This window comes from Coccinella septempunctata, chromosome 1 (assembly GCF_907165205.1).
Source record: "Coccinella septempunctata chromosome 1, icCocSept1.1, whole genome shotgun sequence".
Classification (NCBI taxonomy): domain Eukaryota; kingdom Metazoa; phylum Arthropoda; class Insecta; order Coleoptera; family Coccinellidae; genus Coccinella; species Coccinella septempunctata.
The window spans coordinates 10219180-10243845 of record NC_058189.1 but is presented as its reverse complement, the minus strand read 5'-3'; the positions used below and the strand labels follow the sequence as shown (position 1 = coordinate 10243845).

The 24666-nt window shown below is 35.9% G+C and overlaps 2 protein-coding genes across 2 annotated transcripts; one reads left to right on the top strand and one right to left on the bottom strand.

Annotated features, from left to right (window-relative positions):
- Positions 1-275: 275 nt before the first annotated feature.
- LOC123315545 (proton-coupled amino acid transporter 2-like) lies at positions 276-13116 on the top strand. Its single transcript, XM_044901285.1, has 8 exons — positions 276-415; positions 2192-2248; positions 4490-4640; positions 5525-5734; positions 8525-8800; positions 9211-9392; positions 12510-12682; positions 12746-13116. The coding sequence occupies exons 1-8, from the start codon at positions 357-359 to the stop codon at positions 12988-12990; spliced, it is 1353 nt and encodes a 450-aa protein (XP_044757220.1). The 5' UTR covers positions 276-356; the 3' UTR covers positions 12991-13116.
- Positions 13117-13292: 176 nt separating this feature from the next.
- On the bottom strand, positions 13293-20370 carry LOC123320376 (IQ domain-containing protein K-like). The gene is made up of 5 exons (XM_044907683.1): positions 20114-20370; positions 19964-20061; positions 18616-18752; positions 15552-15681; positions 13293-13518 (listed from the first exon to the last, which is right to left on the bottom strand). The coding sequence occupies exons 1-5, from the start codon at positions 20286-20288 to the stop codon at positions 13453-13455; spliced, it is 606 nt and encodes a 201-aa protein (XP_044763618.1). The 5' UTR covers positions 20289-20370; the 3' UTR covers positions 13293-13452.
- Positions 20371-24666: the final 4296 nt, after the last annotated feature.

The window sequence follows — 24666 nt, the reverse complement described above, 5'->3', positions numbered from 1 at the left end:
TTATTTTTGAAGAACACAACTGGTTCTTCGAACTCGTACAAGCTCACAGAGGGATACTTTGGAGAATTAGGATAAAATAGAAAATTATAAATAGAAAAAGTGCTTTTCTTATTCGTTGTATCAAGGCTCATTCTATTAGATTACGACAAATTGAACATGCAAAATATATTTCACATCATAGTGGTTCATAATTTGAAGAGGTTGGGACTGATATCATATAAAAAATATCGATACATTCTTTTTCATTATTCTCTGTTTTCATCGACTGATGACATGAAGACAGTTTTCAGTCCAATGTCATTTTACTTTCGATCTTCTCAATTTTTTTATCATGAAATAATTCACTTTATTTAGTCATGGTCAGTACGCCAAGTATTTCCAGTAGTTTGCCATCACGAAGTATTTCGCCAACTAAGTAAGTAGGCAGTTAATATAAATATATTCTTTTGATAAAGGCATTACAATTTTTAATATCAAACAAATTCGTATAAGATACAGTTTTAGACGAGACTTAGAGTAACGGGCTACCATGTAATTTTGGGGAGTTGCGATATGAGAGCTCAGGGAAAAACCCCAGTAAAAAAACTTTTCTCTCCGTGTGTGTAGTGGATTGTGAGAGATGAACCTGTTTACAAGTAAACCTCACTGCAAAAATTGATCCTTTATTTGAAGAAAAAGAAAACCCAAAGAGTCCTCTTCAAGTTACCAGAAATTTTATCTGAAATACAAGTAAAAACAAAAGCAGCAAAATGTGAGATAATAAAATCAAATTCTATGTCAGATTGACCTAAAATTCCCTTCCCAATTCAAAAAAGGTTCGGAAACTGCATGTATAGCTCTAAAACCATCCTGAAATCATTGTATAAAAACCAGTGGTCTTTATACAATGCTGAAATCTATAAAAGGGCATACTTTTGAAACTTCCGTGACTTGTTTTTATACGATTCAGAATACACCATATTTTCCTGGGAAGTACAAAACCAGGAACTTTATTCGAGGGATCACTAACTAATTCTTGGTTGTGTAGCGGCACTCAGTAAGATATATTATTAGTGCAAGTATTCCATTCAGCCATCCAAATTAATGTCCTTTTGTCCATTCGAATTAGAGCAAGCGTTGGACCATAAGGGTTTACGCGACTTCATTCTGGGAATCGTATTTTGTGGAATACAGGACAGAATTGGAAATGAGTCGGGAAAGGAGTGGAACTTATTTAAAGAATTCATAACTACACTCTGTCTACGAATATCAGGCGGTACAATGTTTCGACTGGTTACTATTGAATAGGTGAAGAATTAATAGTTGCAGTAATAATTCTCATAGAAATATTTAGCTTTGCATCAATTTTTTTGCATATAAGCACTATTATCCCAAACGGGGCAACAATACTTGGTAGCCGAAAATACCAATGCGAAGAGTAGTTGCATCAGCACCCCATGAAGTAAATTTTCCAGTTAATGAAATTATAAAACCGAGGTCGATATCGAAGAAAATATTGACGTTTTTGTGCAGTATCAGTATAACAGCAAGAAAAAGCAAAAATGTTGCTGGCAGGTTTTACATTTTGAAAGAACACCGTTTATTAGAGGATGAGATTCCTTAGGTGATTTTACGAAAAAAGTTTTGCTGGATATCTTTATTCTCGTTTGAAGGCCACAGCACACCTTGTTACCTTTGTTGTTGATCGACTTTCGGGTTTCAATTAAGGCTCGGTTGTTCAATTCGTGATTTAAGTTAATCCTGAATTAATTTTGACATCTCCGTTAAAATCTGTCACGTTAATCCAGGATCAACTTAAATCTCGACTAAACCTGAATTGAACAAGCGAGCCTTAGAATATCCCTTATACGAGTAACTGAGATCCTCGATTTAACTTTTGATTTTGTTTCAATACCGACTAAACAATGACTTCAATCAGCTTGACTTGAATTGTTTTGAAGATTTTTCATGTACATCCTGGAACATGTTCTACATCTCTTATTATTTGTTTTCTGTTTTGTTTCCACCTCGATCTATCAATATTTGAATTCTATTATCTCTAACTACCATGCTAGTTTTGTTTTAGTTTCATTATTTCGACTCATTTGTGTAAACCTTCTACCGCTTAGTTTGTCTTCGTTTCAAATTCAAAGGTTTATTAGTGATAATAATGAAATAGTATCAATTATTAATAATTATTGTCGTTTTCTAGAATCTTCTCCTATGTCAAAGGAAGGCCAGGAGCAATTAGAGATAGACCAGGAACATCGTAAGTTCAAATGAGTTTCAGACTTTTTTAGTCATAAAGAAGCAATGAAAAAATTTGTCAGATAGGTACTTCACTGCTTCGGTAGATTCAAATGATAAATTCCTTAATTTTTTTCTAACATACAAACGTAATTTTTCTGATGATGGAAAATTTGTAGTAGGATTTATTGGATTATTTCCATTCCTGAAGACGCCTGGCGAATGCTGGCCGAAACGTTGGATAGAATACTCTCAATAAATCCCACTATATATATTTTCATTTCATCTATAATAATTTCTTGCATTATTTAGACCCGTTTGCACCAAACGCACTTAATGTTAAGTGTCCCTTAAAATGAACCCTTTACTTAAATTACGTTGCATCAGCAACCAACAATCATCGTAAAAATGGGTAAACATCATAGCACTTTTTCAACATAACTAACATAAGCACTTTCAAGAAACGGCCTCTACATTTTTTTTTCACCCTAAATTGCACGATACAACAATTCTTATTCTCTTTAATTCGATGAACTTGGCAATGAACCATTTTTTGTCCAGCCATATGTTCATGTTTTGTTTCATTTTTCCGAAGCCGGAGTCACCTTCCACAGTCCCGTACTTGAAATTCAATGAAATTTTGTCGAACTTCTAGGGGTTGTTTCTCAGAATCTCAGCCATCTTGGATATTTTGTATAGACAATTTTTGGTGAACGACTTATTTTGATGAGTTCTACCTTCTGACAAAAATTTTTTTTTATTTTATTTAAATGGCTAAAGCTAACCTTCAAATTAAGTGCTCCTGTAATGACCAGTTAAATATTTGAGGGCGGGAATCTAACCTATAATAATTTGTTGAACTGGCTTCAGCACTCCCCATTTTTGGGAAGCCTTTTCTTTTACAATTTTGTGTCACAAATCATACTATAGTTAGCAACAAACTCTTTTATTCTGTTGGGAAGTTGAGTGCTCCTTGTAGATTACCATCTGCTTGGCAATCATTCACCGTATTCTTACTAACAAGGCCAATAAGGACATTTTCTTCACGTTCCTGCAACATTAATGAAACAAATTCACACAAGATCTTACAAAGAAAGTGTTGTACTGAGGTACCTTTTATTTGAACATCCATATCATTATCAATAATAATGCTAATTCAACAACAAAAAGTTGTCACTCTTTGATAAAAATATAATATTTCACCTCTAACTGACTGACACGACAATAAAGTTAGGTTGATGAAATGACAACGATTATCAGCAATCGGCCAACCAATGAAATGGCTTTATTGGACTATGATGAAGTTGCACCAAAATAAAAAAAAGAAATATTACCAGATATAAAAACTTAAGAGCCCCTTTTTCAAGATTCCGTTAAGCCGATAAGTCGTGCAACTGGGAATAAAATTAAGCGTCCATTAACTTTGAACGACACTTAGTTAAGTACTCGTTTTAAGGGGTATTGGTGCAAACGGGCCTTACTTCGTAGTCGGGAAATACACAGGGTTATCACTTTCTTCTAATCGTACTCAAGAACTCTACGAATTTGAAAGAAAATGTTTTCTCCTGAACTCATTCATAGTTTCCAATTTCTCAATTACTTTTCTAAATTCACACTTCAAAACAGAAGATCATATTTTTGAGAATGTGTTTTGATAGGACATTTGTGATTTGCAGATTCGATATTCTGTTTATATAGGGACACTCTTGTACAAACAGAATATGGGTTCGTAACAACAAGTTTCGATACAGTTACTGCACTATGACTGCTACATGGAAAATGCAGCTTGTCTTTCTTGCACAGGGCCTGTTGCATTCGAAGTGGAGCTTGCTGTGCAGTTTCTGCATAGTGACTGCTGCATTCAAAGTGCAGCTTGCTGTCCAGTTTTTGCACAGTAACTATTGGATTTAAGGTACAGCGTGCTGTACAGTTTTTGCACAGTGACAACTGCATTTAAAGTACAGCTTTCCCTGAAAAAAATATATTTTCATGCAAACCTTTCATGTAATGTAATAAAAAAAGTATTTTTAGGATTAACAAAGTAGATAATACTGTTTTCTGGTTGAACTCATCCTGTTTATCCGGGGTATGCGGATCTGCATATATTTATATGAAGAGTGTTTGTCACAAAACAATTCAATATAAGCCCTTTAGGATCAGCAATTCGATCATGAAAACCCTGTGTGCATGATTTCCGGTGTAATATACAATGAGATTATTTCTCGATAAACTAATACTCAGTAAGCCTATTATCCCGTTTCAGATATTGTGCAACGTTGATGCATCATATGAAAGGCAATATTGGAACTGGAATTTTTGCTATGGGCGACGCTATGAAACATGCAGGAATAATTCTGGGTCCAGTTGGCCTGACTTTTTTGGGAATTCTCAACCTGTATTGTCAACATCAATTGGTGAGTTCTTTATTGAAAATCATTAGATATACTTAAAACATTTTCGATAAAACTTCAGTCAAGTACACGACAAAAGAATATTCAAAAATTTCTGAATTCTTGAAAATGCATCGATTTGTCTAAAAATGTAGAACAGAGAAGATCATTTCAATCTCCACTTCCAAAGTGATGCTGATGTGTCAAAATTTCACGGAATACTGTGATGTTTCTGTCCACTTAATTTTTTTTACTCATTTCAAAGCAGTTTATTATATCTGATGTTGAACATTCAAATTTCAATAGAAATGAGTGGAATTCATACCTAATGTATATTAAATTCTTATAACAATTACAATAATCTCGATTTACTGGACTACATCGAGAGGTCCCTCTCAACAATAGTGGTGGGTTTTTGGGTTTTTTATTGTCAGTAATGTGCCTATAGGTGTTGCTTCTATTGCTAGTTTGGTCCGATTTATGGTGAACAATGTCACACAAACAAATGCTTAATTCGGATATTTTCATTTAGTTGACGGACTGTCCCGAATTCGCTAATCATACAAAGTGCATTCAAATGGTCCTTCAATTATCAGGTTGTTTAGCAAAAGATGATTATAGAATTTTACCCCGAAATCGGCTCTCATCAAAATAAACCATATTACCACCAAGCAATTGATAAAATTTCTTCGAAACATAAAAAAGGCAATAATTATGAGATTAGTCAATCGAAACAAAATTGTTGACAACAAAAAACAAAAAAAGGCCTGTCACAAAAAATGTCTGAACAACTCTTTACCCAACTTCGATGATAATATAGAAATACCCATGTTAAAATATATGAATCTCTCTATCTCTCGATACATTGAACCTTCACTTCACTCCCCTGTTAGCGTTGATTCTTTCAGGTGAGAGCAGCTGATCAAGTAGCTTTCAATCATGACTACAATGTGAAACCAGACTACGCAGAAACCGTGATGGTGGGTTTCATGGATGGTCCTGAGAAAACAAGAAATCTCTGTTTTTTCATGAAAAGATTAGTCAATGCCTTCCTGATAATAACCGAAATGGGGTTTTGCTGCGTCTATTTGGTTTTCATGGGGGAAAGTTTGGAAAAGGTAAAATATAATTAAAACATGTTGTTACATCGTGAACATGTTAGGTTGCCCGACTCGGGTTTGTCAGGCAGATTTTGTCCCAGTTGATGGCGACGCCTTGCGAACAGAAAACAAACTATCTTACCTTCATTCCTAACAATCATAGTGCGCTCCAGAAGTTCTCAAAAACACAAAGTAATCTGCGGATACATCTAGTATTGTGAAATCATCTATATTGAGAAAATCAGAGTGATATTAAGGAGTGTCTTGTGTTTCTCTATCAGACAGGTGATAGTTACGAAACTTGTACGGAAGGAAGGTTAGTTCCCTCTTTGCCTTCCCTTTAGAAACCTTTATGTTACCAGATCAGTGGAGATTTATCTAGGTATAGACAAATAAATGTTCAAAAAACTCTTAGAGAAGAGTTATCTACAATTCTAAAGCACTCAATTATTCACAATGAGTATCTTCTGAACGTACCCGAAAGTAAGTCGGATTACTTGTTTGGGAAGTACTCAAAACACAAATTTTGCAGTTTCCTTATAGTATGTAACGAATTGAAGTACCTACCTATTCGAAATAAAAAGACCTTATGTTGTTGAGAAGAAATAAAAACAAATACTCTCTAGAAGAAGGAAATGAAAGGGGTTACTAACTAGTAGGTATCCATTTATTAATTAGCGATGACTCGTGTGAGATCAAGACAGCACGTTACTCAATGAACTAATCAGCAGTAGTGTAGGTCAGTTAATTCATCATTTTTGAACAATGAATATTTAGACTATAGATGCGTACAGTCCTTTTTGTGAATATGGAGAACATAACGGAAAAAAACTAAAACATAAAAAATCCTGGGGGGAACAGGGATATCTGTTTATATATCTAGTTTTACCATATTTCACGAATCGGTTCAGTTTGAAAGATAGAGGTTTTTGAAAAACCATAAAATATTTTTAGTTCTACTTATCTCACAAACGGTTTTATCGAATGAATTTCGGAATATACACTGCGCAAGAAGAATTGCAGAAGGGTTTGGAGTTTCCCATACAAGTGTATCCAGAATGTTGCAGCAATTCAGGGAGACAGGTATGAATGTCCGAAGACCAGGACAGGGTAGACCACGGGTAACAACTGCCATTCAAGAACGTTACTTGAGAGTTTCTTCGTTGAGACAACGGTTTGCAACCGCTCGCCTCTTTCAAATTCAGCTTGAGCAAACTCATGAGGTGCAAATTAGCACTCAGACAATAAGAAATCGCCTCAGAGAATATGATTTAAGGCCTCGTGTCGCGGCAAGAGGCCCAGCTCTTAACCCAGCCCATCGAAGGGCGCGTTTGGATTTTGCGAGAGAGCATATCCATTGGGAAGAGGCCGATTGGGAAAGAGTTCTCTCCACACATGAGTCTAGATTCTGCCTCTACCATTGTGATCGACGTATGCAGACGTCCACATAAAAGATGATATGCTCAGTGCAATTTCCTGAATACTACTGGTTTCGGAGGAGGATCGATTATGGTATGGGGTGGAATATCTTTGACTGCTCGCACAGACCTAGTGGTCGTTGATAAAGGAGCTATGAATGCTGATTAGTTTATAAGGAACATTCTCGAAGAGCATGTAGTGCCATTTGCCCCATACATTGGTGAAAATTTCATTTTTATGGACGATAATGCCAGACCCCATCGTGCGCGCATCGTTCAGGAGTACCTTGAAGAGGTTGAAGTCTCTCGAATGGACTGGCCAGCAAGAAGTCCAGATCTCAATCCGATTGAGCAGGTTTGGGACAACCTCAATAGAAGGCTGAGAAGTTCAGAAAATCATCCAGCTACTCTTAATGACTTAGGAATCCAACTCGGAGAAATCTGGGAAGGATTAGATCAGAACATTTTAAGATCACTCATTTTGAGTATGAACCGTCGTTACCGCAAGGGGTGGAAATACCAAGTATTAAATCACTTATCAGCATTTCAGTATTTTGAAAATTATTCATTTCCCTTCTTTCTCATAAGATTCGGTGAAATCCTGAATTTTTCTTCCATTTAATGTGTCTTGTTTCGTTCAAAACCTTCCCGAGAGAACATAAAAAATAAGTTATAAAGTCCATGTAGAGTTAACTTTCATTAAAATTGAGATTTTCAGAATGTGCGTTAATTTTTTTGCGTAGTGTAGTTTTTCATTAGTTTGATGAATCTTTTTAGAACAAAAGATATAACCCACGTCTTCCAGTTTTCTCATTAAGACCATTACGTACCATGAAAATACTAAAAATTCACAGAACCCAACTCTTGAAACTAAGTTGGACGCTATCTAATAAATATTTGAACGATTTGTAAAATAAAAGTATTCCTCATGTTTTGTCGTATAATGCGCCGTTTTTGAGTTCTTTCAAGTGACTCGATGCAACTAATAAGATGAACTCTGTAGTGCTGAATTATTCACTGTCATATGTTTATGTTTTGTTTCGTTTTTTAGATGTCGGAGTCAACTTCCACAGTCCCGTACTTGAAATTTGATAAAATTTTGTCGAACTTCTAGGGGTTGTAGTTCAGCCATCTTGAATATTTTATGTAGAAAATTTTTGGTGAAATGACTTAATTCGATGACTTCTTCCTTCTGTCAAAAAAAGCCTCACATTTGAAAACACCCCGCATATCTACTACACTAACATTCCATAGCTGAAACTGATAATTATTATCTGAAAAATATGCCTTATGGGAAAAACAAGCCTTAAATCTATTGTTATATTTGTCGCACCTTCACAACATTAATATCAGGATTCTTGTCAGGGTTTGTGATGGCATTTTGTTTCAGACTTTGGCCATTTATGGTATTCATAATTTCAGTACGCGAATTCTAATTTTGTTCACCTTTTTGCCAATTTGGATTATGTCGCTGATGAATAACCTGAAAGTGTTAGTTCCTGCTTCGATGATGGCGAATGTTCTGACGCTCGCTGGCCTACTAATCACTCTGTATTACAACTTTCTGGATATACCAGATCCGTGGAGGCTTCCTCTTGTTGCTGAGTGGCAGAAAATACCGCTGTTTTTTGGAACTGCTCTATTTTCATTCGAAGCCATTGGATTGGTAAGCATGCTTCATATTATAACTTGAAAACAACATACAACATATATCGAGAACATAAATTGAAATTATTTTTGACTGTATAGGGTGGATCCAAAGTGGTGAAACGCGATACCATCCAGCTTTTTCAAATGAGCAAATCCAATTTTGTCATTTTTTGAATCTACATGAAATCGTGATTTCGACATACCCAAACTTATCTGTGAGCCATTTTTACGTAGGGTACATTTTCCGAAAAATTTCATGGATAATTGTTTCAACTAGAGATCATATCTTGAAAAAGATAAATATACGATTTTTAAATTGAATTCCCAGATAGTTTTCTAATGTCTTCTGAAAACGGTATTCAAATCAACCTTGTCTATTGATTTTTTCAATATGTATATGGTACATTTGTTCATTTACATTGCCAGGTTCTTCCGATGTACAACGAAATGAAGAATCCGAGGCACTTCAACTCTTGGTATGGCGTCATGAACGTTGGTATGATATATGTCATAGCTATGAATGTACTAGTGGGAGCTAGTTCTTACATAACATGGGGCGAAGATATCAAAGCAAGCGTGACACTCAATCTACCTGCTGAAACTGAAATGTGAGTTCTGGAAAAGGGTTTTTATTCCTTAGGCTATGGCCATATAGATGGACAGAATATTAAACAAAATGACAAATACTTTATTGATGTGTTTAAATATTTACTGACAGAAATATATACAACAGATAGATTTTTCGTTCCAGTAAATTATCAAGATGAAAATACTTGTTGGGTTTGGGAACGTTATTAAAAGAAACCACTTTGTGTGATGGCCAACGTTTCGCAAAATTTATTATTGCATCATCAGGGCTCTAGAAAAACAACTAAAAGTCAGAAAACTACATCACACCCAAAACGAATTGATACAACCTTTAACCAACAGAAAACCAAGAGGAGTACAATCATTTAAAACTGAAATATAAACACGGACAACACATATAAAAAGGTTTTTTTTCCTGAATGATATAAATACATACTATATATATACCTAATAAACAAAAATTATTCAGACGCAATGATGCATAACACCCGCCGATAGTTAAATCAACATATGTTACGATATAAGACCCGTTTGCATCAAACGCACTTAGTGTTAAGTGTCCCTTAAAATGAACCCTTAACTGAAATAACGTTGCACCAACTGTTAAGTGACATTTAAATGGCTAAAGCTAGCCTTAAATTTAAGCGCTCCTCTAATGACCACTTAGGTATTTAAGGGCTGGATTCTAACCTAAAATAATTTGTTGAACTGGCTGCAGAACTCCCCATTTTTGATGGATTTTGAATATTGAATGAATTCAATACTGAATACCAAGCCTTTTCTTTTGCCTTTATTGTAATGCCATCAGTCTTTTTTAATTTTCAATTTGGTGTCACAAATCATACAATAGTTAGCAACAAACTCTTTTCTTCTGTTGAGAAGTTGAGTGTCCTTCGTAAATTACCACCACTTACTTGGCAATCATTCACCGTATTCGTAATTACAAGGGCATTTTCTTCACATTCCTCTTCAACATTAGTAAAACAAATTCACACAAGACCTTACAAAGAAAGTGTTGTACTAATATAACTTTAGGTACCTTTTATTTGACAATCATTATCATCATCAATATTAATGCTAATTCAACAACAAAAAGTTGTTACTCTTTGATAATATCCTTGACACTGAGTGACAGGACAATAAAGTTAGGTTAATGAAATGACAACGATCATCGGCAACCGGCCAACCAATGAAATGGCTTTATTGGACTAGTATGAAGTTGCACCAAAATAAAAAACTGAAATATCACTAGATATAAAAACTTAAGGGCCCCTTACTTAAGATTCTGTTAAGTCACAGTCGTGCAACTGGGAATAAAATTAAGCGTCCATTAACTTTAAACGACACTTAGTTGACTTAGTTTAGTATTCGTTTTAAGGAGTATTGGTGCAAACGGGCCTTAGGCCCATTATTTGCACCAATACCCTTATATACCTAATGCTCGGCCGATAAAAACTTTCATTCTTGCTGTTGCTTTTGCGATTAGACAGATTTCGATATCTCTTTCGACATCCATTTTGAATCCTCATCTATATCCTCTACTCGATTCTCTATATCTAGCGAATGTAGATGGATAAGTCTGCTTATATTTAGGATGAGTCTTTGACTCGTCCAAATATTTCAACAGAGTAGACTCTTCAGGTCAAAAAAAACACTTTTTTCCAATACTATTTTTTCTGATTCGGTCCTGATAAAAATATATAGCCACCCCTGAAAGAACAGAATAACCTTCAGAATAACTAGCTAAATCTGTGACACTACACATGTGTACATTTAAAAAGAGTTGCATTCGGTCGAAGTAGACAATTTGTCGAATTTCACAAATTTTTTTTTATTTTTGAATATCAAATTACTCTGAAACAGCCCAATATAACAGAAAATATGAATAATACTTTCATTTTACAAACCGTGCAAATATTCATTAGAGAGCGTCCAACTTTGTTTTAAGAGAGCGGTTATTTGAATTTTTGGTATTTTTATGTAACGTTATGCGCATAATGAGAAAACTGGAATACGTGGGTGATATCTTGTATTGTAAAAAGATTCACCAAATAAATCAAAAACTATATTCCGAAATTCATTTCATTCGATAAAACCGGTTGTTTTTAATGTTTTTTCAACAGCATGTATCTTTTAAACCGAGCCGATTCGTACAAAATGATAAGGGAAAAAAGTATTACCTTTGACCTCAAAAATCTACTGCTAAAATATTAGTACCAGTCAAAGACGCATCTTATAATATATATCTTGATGATTTTCCATAGACTAAAACAATCTTGTTTGTCTATTTTTCACAATACTTTGTTCTTTCATTGTGTATTTTATATTTTCCATCAAATTGTTGCGAAGTTTGAACGGCAGGAAATGCATTTTTTTATTTGAAGAATTCCATAATTTTGAGTCTAGTCATTTTTTTATGTTCAACTCACACATACATAGTTGAACAGACAAGTTTCGAAATAAGACAAATCTTTTTACGCTTTAGAGTAAACTATACAGGCCGTCTATAAAAGTGTATATTTTTCACCTTCTGTTATTTATAACTCGGAAAACTACGACAAAAACGTGAAATCGAGGAACATATATTCTATCAAGCGATGATTGAATCAACCATAGGGATTCAATTTGGTCTCTTATGTTCCACAATTCCAAACTCCAACTCACTTCAACTTGCGGTGGAATGGTTGATGATTGAACTCCAAACTTTTTCGAACTGTTTTCCTCGATTTCTGCCATTTTTGTTCATATATCTTGAGTGTCCTCTCCAAGGTTTTTTTTTACACTCCGACTAATCACAACATTGCTCCAAATTTTCAATCTGCTGTTTTATGACTGAAAAATCAAAGTTATCGGCAAGATGTACCTACGTTATTTGACGGTTGTTTGCAGAATTTCTGAACCGAAAGCTTAAATTGTTCCGCTTGGAGACAGATCCGTACTCCAAATTTGAAAATACAACTTCTTCCTTCTTCATTTTGAAAGTTTTTGGGGCTATGTTTGGTAATAGTTTATTTCAATGAACTATGAACTGTCTGTTAAAACAGAAACCAGCTATTGAAAATCCCCGTACTGAATAAAATAAATCTTTTCTAAGAAAAAAACTTTCAATCACGTATAATTGTCAATATCTCTTTCAGTCTAGCACAGAGTGTTGTAATACTAATAGCGATATCTGTTGCATTCACCTACCTTCTCCAGATGTACGTTGCATTTATGATCATGTTTCCATGGATATATAGGAGATTTGGACCATTCCGATTCCAATATTGGGTGGAGGTTTTATTCAAGACTTTTCTTTCAGGGATAGCTTGTGAGTGACATCTTCGATGTGAGTAGTACTCTTTCATCATTCTAACAAATTCAATATTTTCAGATATTCTCGCGGAAACTATACCTTATTTGGGAGAATTCATCTCGCTAGTGGGCGCCATTGGTGGTACTTCGCTAGCACTGATATTTCCACCGCTATTGGAACTTGTAACATTTCACGAGACAATAGGATGTTTTCATATTTTTAAGAATATTGTTATATTAGCAATAGGATTCACTGGTGTGGTTACTGGAACATACACTTCATGCAGGGAAATAATATTAAAATTCATGGAGAGTATAGAGTGAATACAAAAACTGCATAAACTTATTATTATTTCATAACGTAAGATTTGAGGAACGTAGTCGATTATTCTTAGTGAAATCTCTGTTTTTGAAATATATATTGCATGAGTAATAAATTAAGCCTCAAGGCCCAAACAGTTGGTACTTAAATGGTCTAGACTCTAGACACTATATGACAATATACTCCCCTTATCCTTTAGGCATTATAGCTCCTCAAAATATAAAAAAACGCATCAATTCCTATTTCATACTGAGTATCTTAGTTCACAGTATCATTTACGACATACTAAAAAAAAGAACATGAATATTATATTAGTCATTCGAATATATTTTTGGCTATACAAAAATTGAACAATGCTATGAAGAATGTTGGAATTTATTCTGAATAAAATCACTATTTCTGAAAAAATGTATAAGATACAACTAGATGTATGGCTGTTGATTTGTTGATTATTATTATTATCATCAATCCATCATATAAAATCGTCTTGATATTGACGTTCCAGATCTACGGGCTTCGTCCTTCAATTGCTGAAATAAATTCGAGTGAAAATAATATTAATATTTTGTTTCCTGTGAATATTCTCTTATATTCAGTTCTTGTAAACCGGTTTTCAAGCGGAACAATATTTTGACTGTCGCTTCCATATTCATCCTCAAGTGCCTGGTATATGCCAAAAAGAATGAAAACCATCTGAAAAAGCTGTCATTTCCAAAACACAGAACATCTAAGTTCCAGATGTCACCATCTTATCAATGCATTAAGCTTTTTTGTAATAATCTTCCTGGGAACATAAGATCTCTCAGTCTGAAGAATTTCAAGAAAGTGGTCAAAGAATTGCTCTTAGAGAACTGTTATTACTCGGTTAGTGAATATTTTGTGTGATCAATTGTAATGGTCTGATTTCTATGACTGGTCCTATACAATGTTTGATATCTAACAGGACCAATAAATTATTATTATTATTATTAATATTTTAATCCTTCTCATTGGTACAAGAAGTATGCACTTAAGCTTAGCAAAACAATACTTTTATGGAAGCAATCTCGGAAGCAATCAACAGTTTGTTGCAAAATTATCGAAAATACGAATCCATTTCACTTTGAAATATTTCACAAGATATGTTAGAGAAATGTAACCGACAAAATTGATTTGAAAGACCGTTTCATAATTTGATCTCATTTTTCGATCAAAATTTGTCGACAATTAAGGGTAGAATCAAAATGAAAATTTACCAAATATTTAATGTATATACCAAGATTTTGGGGATGTTATGGCATCTGGCAATATTTCTTATATTTTGTACAGAAAATGTTTTTATTCATTGCATATAAAGGGTGTGAATGCATAACTGCGAAATTTAAGGTATGATTCCTTGCTCTATTCGGGCAAAATATCGTATGGGATAATAAAAACCATTCACTTTTTTTACGGGGATAGAAACTTTGTGGTTACGAACACAGTATAATCAAAAAGAACGTAACATTTCTCTGATTTTCTACAAAGAAAAAGAACAAATTGATTGCTGATTGCCTTCAAGAGTGTATATTAGGAGTGCAGATAAAATGGACGTTTTTATCAACTTTTCTAGAAAAAGTTTTGATGGGATTCAGTTTCTATCTATACAGGGTGAGTCTTTGACTCCCATAAATATTTGAACAGTTAATTCTTGAGGTCAATAAACACTTCTTTCCTTCACCATTTTTTCCGAATAAGCCTGGTTTAAAAGATACAGGCTGTTGTAAACCATAAAAAAAATTTATTTTTCAACTATTTCATCGAATAAGATTAATTTCGGAATACAGTTTTTCATTTATGTGATGAATCTTTTTTGAACACAAGATATAAATAACCCACGTCTTTCAGTTGTCTCATTAGGACCATAACATACCATGAAAATACCAAAATTCAAAGAACTCAACTCTTGAAACTAAGTTGGATGCTATCTAATGCATATTTAAACGTTTTGTAAGATAAAAGAATTCTTCATATTTGGCAGTATAATTCGCAATTTTCGAGTAATTTGATGTTCAAATATTAAAAGGTGTCTCTATGAACTTTGAAAAATTAGCTGAATACAACTCAAAAGATCCACAGATGTGTAGTGCCACAGATTTAGCTAGTTATTCTGAAGGTAATTTTGCTTTTGCAGGGGTGGCACAGCTCATTATAAAAACTTAAAATGGCTATATTTTCTAATCAGGGCCGATTCGGTAGAATGGTATACGTCCAGTTGCAGGAAAGTCCATTAAGATTTGATGTCCTATCAAAATTTAAAACTGTCATTTTTGAAGGGGAAAATGGAGGATTAAGATTTTAATGAAGTATTAAATTTTAATGGACTTTCCTGCAACTGGACGATAGTCTTTTTAATCTACCTACTGTAAGTATATTTGAACGAGTCAAAGACTCACCCTGTGTATGCGTTCTCGGAAGATTATGTGATTTTTGATAATCCTTCTTCCACTCTGTGATTACGTTATTTATGAGATCGTGTTAATTTGAGTAATGGATAAATTCCTATCCATCATCGATATCATCTTGAATAACGAAGAAATCTTACCTTCCAAAATTTGCGGACTTCTTGAACATCCTCCTGTTTTCGTACCCAATAACCCCTGATATATGATTGAATTTTGATGGCAGCATATTCATCGCTCCAAATCAGGTGGAAAGGAAAGAAGGGTCTTGGACTGCAAAAAAAAGTGAAACCAGGTTCTTCAAAAACATCGAAGTGTGTCGTCATGATGGAATATTTGCGTAGAGAGATTTTATTGATAAGAGATTTATTTAAGAATTGCATATTACATAATGCTTTCACAAGTAAGATGAAAAAAAAATTGAGAAATGGAGACATCGAAAACGACAAAAAAATATATGGCACTAATATACAAGTGATGGTCTAACGAAAACATAACACCTCGATTTTCAAATTAACAACATCAGGAAGAAGTGATGAATGAATCAAGAAAAGAATTGCCAAAGGAAAGAAAGTGATTGGAGCCTTGAATTCAATACTGCGACAAAAGAACATTCAACAAGAAGTGAAAACGCAAATATACAATACAATTTTCAAGCCAATAATGATTTATGGATCTCAGGTGTGGCAGCTCAGAAATCAAAGAGAGTATTATTGGTGGCAGAAATGAATTTTTAGAGGAGTTCGGCGTGTACGTCACAGAGAGAACAAGTACGGAATGCAATCAGACTTCAAATGCACGTACAACACAAAATAATACAGACAGAATGGACACCACAAGAAAGAAGGAAAGAGGAAGACCAGCTACCACGTGGACTCAGGGGATAATGAAGGCTATGCGTTGAAAATTAACCATGCCCTTTCCGACCTTGCTCTTGTCTACGCTCCTGACTAGCTCCGGATGGCCACGTATAGTATCCCAATTCAGCGGTTCGCTAGTTGACCGAAGCAGCAGCCCCACTTACAGTCCCTGGCCAGTTTATTAGACGCACTGAGGATTTTTTTTATATTTACTGGTATTGCCCGAGGAAAAAGCAGAATATTTGAATTTCATTTTTACAGAATGTCAGTTTTATCTACGACTCTCATTAAATTGTTCTATTTCGCATTTATTTTTGATGTTGTAGTATTAGTACTTAAGTATGAATCAGTACTATGTCTTCCAGTGGACGTCTTGCATTCTGCAGGTTCGGACGTTATTTCGATAATCCACATATGAAATCATTATCTTCGAATGCAGCAAACCGAACAATTCTGCATTGATAGTATGAAGCTCTCATAGCTACACAGGGTGGCTCAGCAAAATATTAGAATTCCATGTTTAATCATCAATAAATCAATATTTTTTATTAATATTATATGTGAAAACCATTTACAGATGAAGTATATGTAACATATACATTCAATTTAATAATTCAATATTGAGATTTTGCATCGAATCAATGCGTCTTATAATATGGCCAGGGACTGTAGTATTTTCCGAAGCGGAAAACTACATCTCTCCACTTTGTTAAATTATCTTCTAATTGTGCTAACCTAGATTACTATGAAACTCCTTTAAATGTTTACCTCATCGAAGTGATTCTCTTTCAAGTCATCCCATTCCATCTGGTCCTAAATTGTTCTTCTCAAAAATTAATGTACTCTCAGTCTTCTCAAAATTATTAATTTAACAATTTGCATATTTTTTTCATTCTGTATGAAATGACTCCAGGTGCAAGATTATTTCAGAATCTTCAAACAGAATTATAATCCTTATTAGTACTGCTCAATTGATATGTTCATACGGGACAACTCGATTTGCTTTCTCCGGAATATGTATTTTATCATTTTTATAGATTTTAGACCCCTCTTGACTTTCTCACATGAAAATGGGTATGTAGCACCAGAATTGAACCTTCTCATATCTTTCTCATCGATAATCAATGCTGATATATTGTTTTCTCGTGATCATCTCATTTATTTGAATTAGTTTATTTTATTTCTCAAGTCAACTCTGATGTTGACCTCTCTCGTACATATGACTAATTACTGTTATCGAGTTTTAGATGAATGAGTTCTCATGCTCTCCAGGGTGGACCCTGGAGTTGCTTGTTTTCCTTCGGAGCACGATGTGAACTTCTCAAATATAGTTCAACGGTCAGTGGTAAGCCACTGGTTGATAGTGTCTCGTCCTGGTTCCACCCTGGTATTCGTTAACTCTCTCAATTGGTATGATCTCCTCATTAAACTTTGTATTTTGATAAATATATGCTCATGTTCATTCATCTTGCTCGATATACAGATTCGTTCTCAAGCCTTCTGCTCTTCTCGAAACCAACGATTAGTGGTTTCCCTCATTAGTACTCTCATCTTATACCTCTCATACTGTATCAATTGTATTTACTACTTTCTGATGGATGTTCTAATCGTGCTTACTTGTACGCAGTCAATCTCTTCAAGACCAACGTTATTCATATTAAGTATAATATTCTTGCTCTTCTCATATTTAAATTCTAGTATTCCTGCTTTGCTCATATTTGAATCATAATATTATTGCTCGCCTCATATTTGATGTATTGATCTCATTGATGACCAGATTTGTATAATTTAGTTTTCACCTCTTGGCCTATCTCATTATTACAACTCAGCCTTCTCATTGAAATTAAATATTCTAACATTCTGATTTTTTGATGGAATAAAGAGGCCTTTGCAATCAATTTATCATTGATTGCTCTGTCACTGTAAACGTTGTGTTAATTTTGACTGGTAACAGTCCACTACTTTAACTATTTCAAAATCTGATCACCCCGATTTTGAACACTATGTCGGAGAGAATTTTATCTGAGGAGGACACTCAAAATAGAAACAGGATTATATACACACCACCACCAATGGTTGGGATATGATAATAATAACTCACAACTCACTATTCCTGTCAGATGTCCTGAATGATTTTTTATTTATTTTATCTGTCTCATTTCATGATTTGAGGTGAAATATGCTCGAGTAATGCCAAGCTCTAACATGCGAAAATAATTTTTCGGAAAATTAGCTCCCAGCACTAAGAATCAGTACTATCCATAGACATTCAAAAAAGTTTGTAGCTAGATAGTTCTGACTTGTAGATTAGTATTTAATATTTCGGATCAAGAAATGAATAACTTACTGCTGCTTCAGATAATCTTGCACCCATTTCATGTCGTGAATGCTTTTATACTTATTTACCCTGTCCGGAAATTCTGGGTTATGGTTCCATAGATACTGCGCAATGTGATCTATCGGATCGAAATCAGTCCTTTGTCTCTGAAATTCATGTCAAAGTTTCTTCAAATACATAATGATTGGTGATACCTTCACTTATGAATATACTAACTACGCTACCACATGTCATGAACATTTCTGGACTCTCACTGAAAAACGTATATTCATTTCAGCAAAAGCAATCAGGAATCCCTAAAGAATTGTATTTTTACAGATCACATTATCCTTATTTTACATTTATCTCGTCAATGGCTTCATAAATAACTCATCAGTAAGACTCTGAGGTTTTCACCTAAGGAAGGAAAGAAACGTTTTCAAAAATGTGTTATCAATATAGGTATACATATAGGGTCGTTTTTTGATGTCTCTGTCTAGGAAATGCACTAAATTCTGCGTCGAATGAGATGAGCATTTTTTTAACCAGTTTTCTTTTTCATCTATCATCTTTGGAAATTGGACAAACTTTGGGGTGCTTCAGTATCGAAAGTAGCGATTCAAAAAATGTAGACTAGTTGGCACAATTTTTTTCACTCATTTTTCAGAAGAACAACAGAGCTTGAGTAACTTTTTACTTGATAACCAGGAAAATGAGAGAAGCTTTTGGATTAACTCGAATTGCACAATTCATTAGAACAGAAGATATATTACAATTTATTCGACCCATGGAAACCCACTTTTTCAAAAAGTGCTGGCCTGACTCATCCACAACATTATACGGAATATCTTGGAAATCGTATCGAACAAAAAAGTCCACGGCACAAGAAGTACAAACCTAGCACAATGCAGTAAAAAAATTCAAAAACGGAAAGTTCTAATCCAACTTCACATACGTTTACTAATTATTTGTATGCTGTTCCAGTCTATATTTCGGAAAAGCTTTTCTGAGAATCTTTGTTATACCTAGTTGCTTATAATCTATAACAGTTTAAAAAATAGCACACTTTGTTGATAAGTGTTCAAAATAAAAATTTCGAGATAGATTCTAGGCTATTCATTTCCTGGCTTCATGGTTTTTTTATATGGTCCGCCAACTTCAAATCGATTTAATAAAGAATTTAGATACAGCTCCTCCTACTTCAAGATACTTAGACGATCACCATAAAAAAAATGTGAAAGACACTGTGTAACCAATGAAGAGTTACTACAGTAAAAAAATATCAGACGATTATTTAATCAAAGCTATTATCAAAACAAACATAGCTACGTCACACTAGCACCTATTGAAAAACTGCAGAAAAATAAGTAAAACTCACATCAAGACAATTCTGCTTCTCCGCCTCTTTAACAGTACTCTGCAAGGCATCATTCAGCAATGGCGTGATTTTGGTTTCGAGAAAATCAACAAGCGGATCTAAAAACGATACATTCAGAACAAAGTATCATCTTTATATACTTTCCATCACGATTTGGTGCATCCGCATGCTTGTTGTTCTGCAGAATAAAGTCCTGAACGCTTCTTTTTTCTTCATCATACTGGCGACAAAGTTCATTCCAAAGTTTGTTTTCCTCTAAATCGGTTTCGCATATGCAATTCTCTCCCTTTCGACAACTACAATCTGATGGAGAATTGTGGGCCATTCGTTTAGTAATTTGACAAATGAATGACTTATGAAAAAGAACATTCTCCACACCGATTTGATCATTTTATCTCAATCAAAGATTATAGAATACTACGTTTGGTATTTCTATGACTACTCTATAATTTCTGATCTCAATGCTATCACATATTATAGTAAAAAATTGTTTATGTAATCTATGGTGGCTATTAAAGTATGGTTGTAATATAAAGATAAAATATATGCTATATATGTATATGCTATATCTTTTTGGGTTGTCAGTGAGTTTTCAATTATCTGAATTAGGAAGACTCTATCTCACTCGAATCTACTCTAGTCTACTCTACTGTTATATTGAATATTATCATACTCCATGTCATTTCACTATCTAAATTAAATTTTGAATCTGCAGAATGCTGCAGATCAACACTGTCAAGACAAAATGTTTTAGTGGATTCCTTATGTATCAAACCTAAATCATTCATGGCTGTTCTGCTCACTTTAGAGCAGATAAATATTATCTATGATTTCGACATTCACCCATGTTATGATGAAGACGTCTATATTGATTTATTTACTAACTACTGTCTAACTGACTTCGTCTACCTATGCATAGGCAAATTGTATGAGAGACCTATCGTGAATCACCTTGACGAAAAGGATGTTATTCCACCAACTAGGTCGAAACTTAATTTCCACTTTTTCTACCGGAAATATTTTATTTCAGGCTGCTGGGGAGGCATTCCACTCGTGAATTCGAATGTTCCAAAATCCCAAGAACTAAGGCCTAAGAAAAGGCAATCTCATTGGGAGATAGGCCGTCTGCCGACTAGATAAATGTATCAGCCTGGAGGATGAAACTCTAGAACAGGTCGAGCAGTTCAAATACTCGGGAAACTTCATAAATACTTGGGCTAACCTAGATACGGAAGTACACAACCGTATCAATTCGGCATCACGGGCATTCTGGAAGCTAAAGCACAAAGTGTTTCAAAATCACGACCTCAATATGAAGATCAAGACAGCTGTTTACAAAGCACTAGTCCTCCCAACGCTTCTTTGCGGAAGCGAAAGCTGGACGCCCTACAAGCGACATATCAAACAACTTGAACAAACGCAACAACGCCATCTAAGACAATTAATGCACATCAGATGGTTCCACAAAGTTTCAAATGCAGAAGTCTTGCAGCCTGCGAGTTGTATAACAATTGAGACTCAAGTAACAAGGGCCCGACTCAGATGGAGCGGCCACATTCTGAGGATGCAAGACACAAGACTCCCCAAAATAGCTCTGTACGGCGAATTCACAGAGGGAGCTCGGAAACCAGGAGGCCGGTATAAGCGGTTTAAGGATATACTACATCAATCCCTTAAATTAGTTTCTTACTCATCTCATTGGCGTACATTAGGTTCCTGATCTCCCCTCACTTCTTGTAGAAGTGGATTATCAGTATGACTTAAGCCTTGCGGCTTTCACACTCCTCTCCAGAGGAACATTCACTTATCCTAGATATCTCAAATATCAAACGGATTAAGCTCTGTTGGAGCCCTTTCCCAGTTTTCAGGCTCATGGTGGTGGTCCACTAGAGCATGCTTCTCAGTTTCCTGATTTAGGTCGGGTCCTGTTTCTTACTCATCTCATTGGCGTACATTAGGTTCCTGATCTCCCCTCACTTCTTGTAGAAGTGGATTATCAGTATGACTTAAGCCTTGCGGCTTTCACACTCCTCTCCAGAGGAACATTCACTTATCCTAGATATCTCAGATATCGAAAGGATTAAGCTCGGTTGGAGCCCTTTCCCAGTTTTCAGGCTCATGGTGGTGGTCCACTAGAGCATGCTTTTCAATTTCCTGATGTCGGTCGGGTCCTGTTTCTTACTCATCTCATTGGCGTACATTAGGTTCCTGATCTCCCCTCACTTCTTGTAGAAGTGGATTATCAGTATGACTTAAGCCTTGCGGCTTTCACACTCCTCTCCAGAGGAACATTCACTTATCCTAGATATCCCAGATATCGAAAGGATTAAGCTCTGTTGGAACCCTTTTCCAGTTTTCAGGCTCATGGTGAAGGTCCAATAGAGCATGCTTTTCAATTTCCTGATGTCGGTCGGGTCCTGTTTCTTACTCATCTCATTGGCGTACATTAGGTTCCTGATCTCCCCTCACTTCTTGTAGAAGTGGATTATCAGTATGACTTAAGCCTTGCGGCTTTCACACTCCTCTCCAAAGGAACATTCACTTATCCTAGATATCTCAGATATCAAAAGGATTAAGCTCTGTTGGAGCCCTTTCCCAGTTTTCAGGCTCATGGCGGTGGTCCACTAGAGCATGCTTCTCAGTTTCCTGATGTAGGTCGGGTCCTGTTTGTTACTCATCTCATTGGCGTACATTAGGTTCCTGATGTCCCCTCACTTCTTGTAGAAGTGGATTATCAGTATGACTTAAGCCTTGCGGCTTTCACACTCCTCTCCAGAGGAACATTCACTTATCCTAGATATCTCAAATATCAAAACTATTGAGCTCTGTTGGAGCCCTTTCCCAGTTTTCAGGCTCATGGCGGTGGTCCACTAGAGCATGCTTCTCAGTTTCCAGATTTAGGTCGGGTCCTGTTTCTTACTCATCTCATTGGCGTACATTAGGTTCCTGATCTCCCCTCACTTCTTGTAGAAGTGGATTATCAGTATGACTTAAGCCTTGCGGCTTTCACACTCCTCTCCAGAGGAACATTCACTTATCCTAGATATCTCCGATATCGAAAGGATTAAGCTCGGTTGGAGCCCTTTCCCAGTTTTCAGGCTCATGGTGGTGGTCCACTAGAGCAGGCTTCTCAGTTTCCTGATTTAGGTCGGGTCCTGTTTCTTACTCATCTCATTGGCGTACATCAGGTTCCTGATCTCCCCTCACATCTTGTAGAAGTGGATTATCAGTATGACTTAAGCCTTGCGGCTTTCACACTCCTCTCCATAGGAACATTCACTTATCCTAGATATCTCAGATATCGAAAGGATTAAGCTCGGTTGGAGCCCTTTCCCAGTTTTCAGGCTCATGGTGGTGGTTCACTAGAGCATGCTTTTCAATTTCCTGATGTCGGTCGGGTCCTGTTTCTTACTCATCTCATTGGCGTACATTAGGTTCCTGATCTCCCGTCACTTCTTGTAGAAGTGGATTATCAGTATGACTTAAGCCTTGCGGCTTTCACACTCCTCTCCAGAGGAACATTCACTTATCCTAGATATCTCAGATATCAAAAGGATAAAGCTCTGTTGGAGCCCTTTCCCAGTTTTCAGGCTCATGGTGGTGGTCCACTAGAGCAGGCTTCTCAGTTTCCTGATTTAGGTCGGGTCCTGTTTCTTACTCATCTCATTGGCGTACATCAGGTTCCTGATCTCCCCTCACTTCTTGTAGAAGTGGATTATCAGTATGACTTAAGCCTTGCGGCTTTCACACTCCTCTCCAGAGGAACATTCACTTATCCTAGATATATCAGATATCAAAAGGATTAAGCTCTGTTGGAGCCCTTTCAGAGTTTTCAGGCTCATGGTGGTGGTCCACTAGAGCAGGCTTCTCAGTTTCCTGATTTAGGTCGGGTCCTGTTTCTTACTCATCTCATTGGCGTACATCAGGTTCCTGATCTCCCCTCACTTCTTGTAGAAGTGGATTATCAGTATGACTTAAGCCTTGCGGCTTTCACACTCCTCTCCAGAGGAACATTCACTTATCCTAGATATCTCAGATATCAAAAGGATTAAGCTCTGTTGGAGCCCTTTCCCAGTTTTCAGGCTCATGGTGGTGGTCCACTAGAGCAGGCTTCTCAGTTTCCTGATTTAGGTCGGGCCCTGTTTCTTACTCATCTCATTGGCGTACATCAGGTTCCTGATCTCCCCTCACTTCTTGTAGAAGTGGATTATCAGTATGACTTAAGCCTTGCGGCTTTCACACTCCTCTCCAGAGGAACATTCACTTATCCTAGATATCTCAGATATCAAAAGGATTAAGCTCTGTTGGAGCCCTTTCCCAGTTTTCAGGCTCATGGTGGTGGTCCACAAGAGCAGGCTTCTCAGTTTCCTGATTTAGGTCGGGTGCTGTTTCTTACTCATCTAATTGGCGTACATCAGGTTCCTGATCTCCCCTCACTTCTTGTAGAAGTGGATTATCAGTATGACTTAAGCCTTGCGGCTTTCACACTCCTCTCCAGAGGAACATTCACTTATCCTAGATATCTCAAATATCAAAAGGATTAAGCTCTGTTGGAGCCCTTTCCCAGTTTTCAGGCTCATGGTGGTGGTCCACTAGAGCAGGCTTCTCAGTTTCCTGATTTAGGTCGGGTCCTGTTTCTTACTCATCTCATTGGCGTACATCAGGTTCCTGATCTCCCCTCACTTCTTGTAGAAGTGGATTAT

What these genes read in the sequence shown, in the direction of transcription:
- LOC123315545 (XM_044901285.1), top strand. Translation starts at nt 357, where the DNA reads ATGGTCAGTACGCCAAGTATTTCCAGTAGTTTGCCATCACGAAGTATT. An exon ending in TGTATTGTCAACATCAATTG is followed by an intron (nt 4,641 to 5,524) that starts GTGAGTTCTTTA and finishes TGATTCTTTCAG; the next exon opens with GTGAGAGCAGCTGATCAAGT. An exon ending in TGGGGGAAAGTTTGGAAAAG is followed by an intron (nt 5,735 to 8,524) that starts GTAAAATATAAT and finishes ATTTTGTTTCAG; the next exon opens with ACTTTGGCCATTTATGGTAT.
- LOC123320376 (XM_044907683.1), bottom strand. Translation starts at nt 20,288, where the DNA reads ATGGCCCACAATTCTCCATCAGATTGTAGTTGTCGAAAGGGAGAGAAT. An exon ending in AGAAGCAGAATTGTCTTGAT is followed by an intron (nt 18,753 to 19,963) that starts GTGAGTTTTACT and finishes CATGAATTTCAG; the next exon opens with AGACAAAGGACTGATTTCGA. An exon ending in CAAGATTATCTGAAGCAGCA is followed by an intron (nt 15,682 to 18,615) that starts GTAAGTTATTCA and finishes TTTTTTTTGCAG; the next exon opens with TCCAAGACCCTTCTTTCCTT.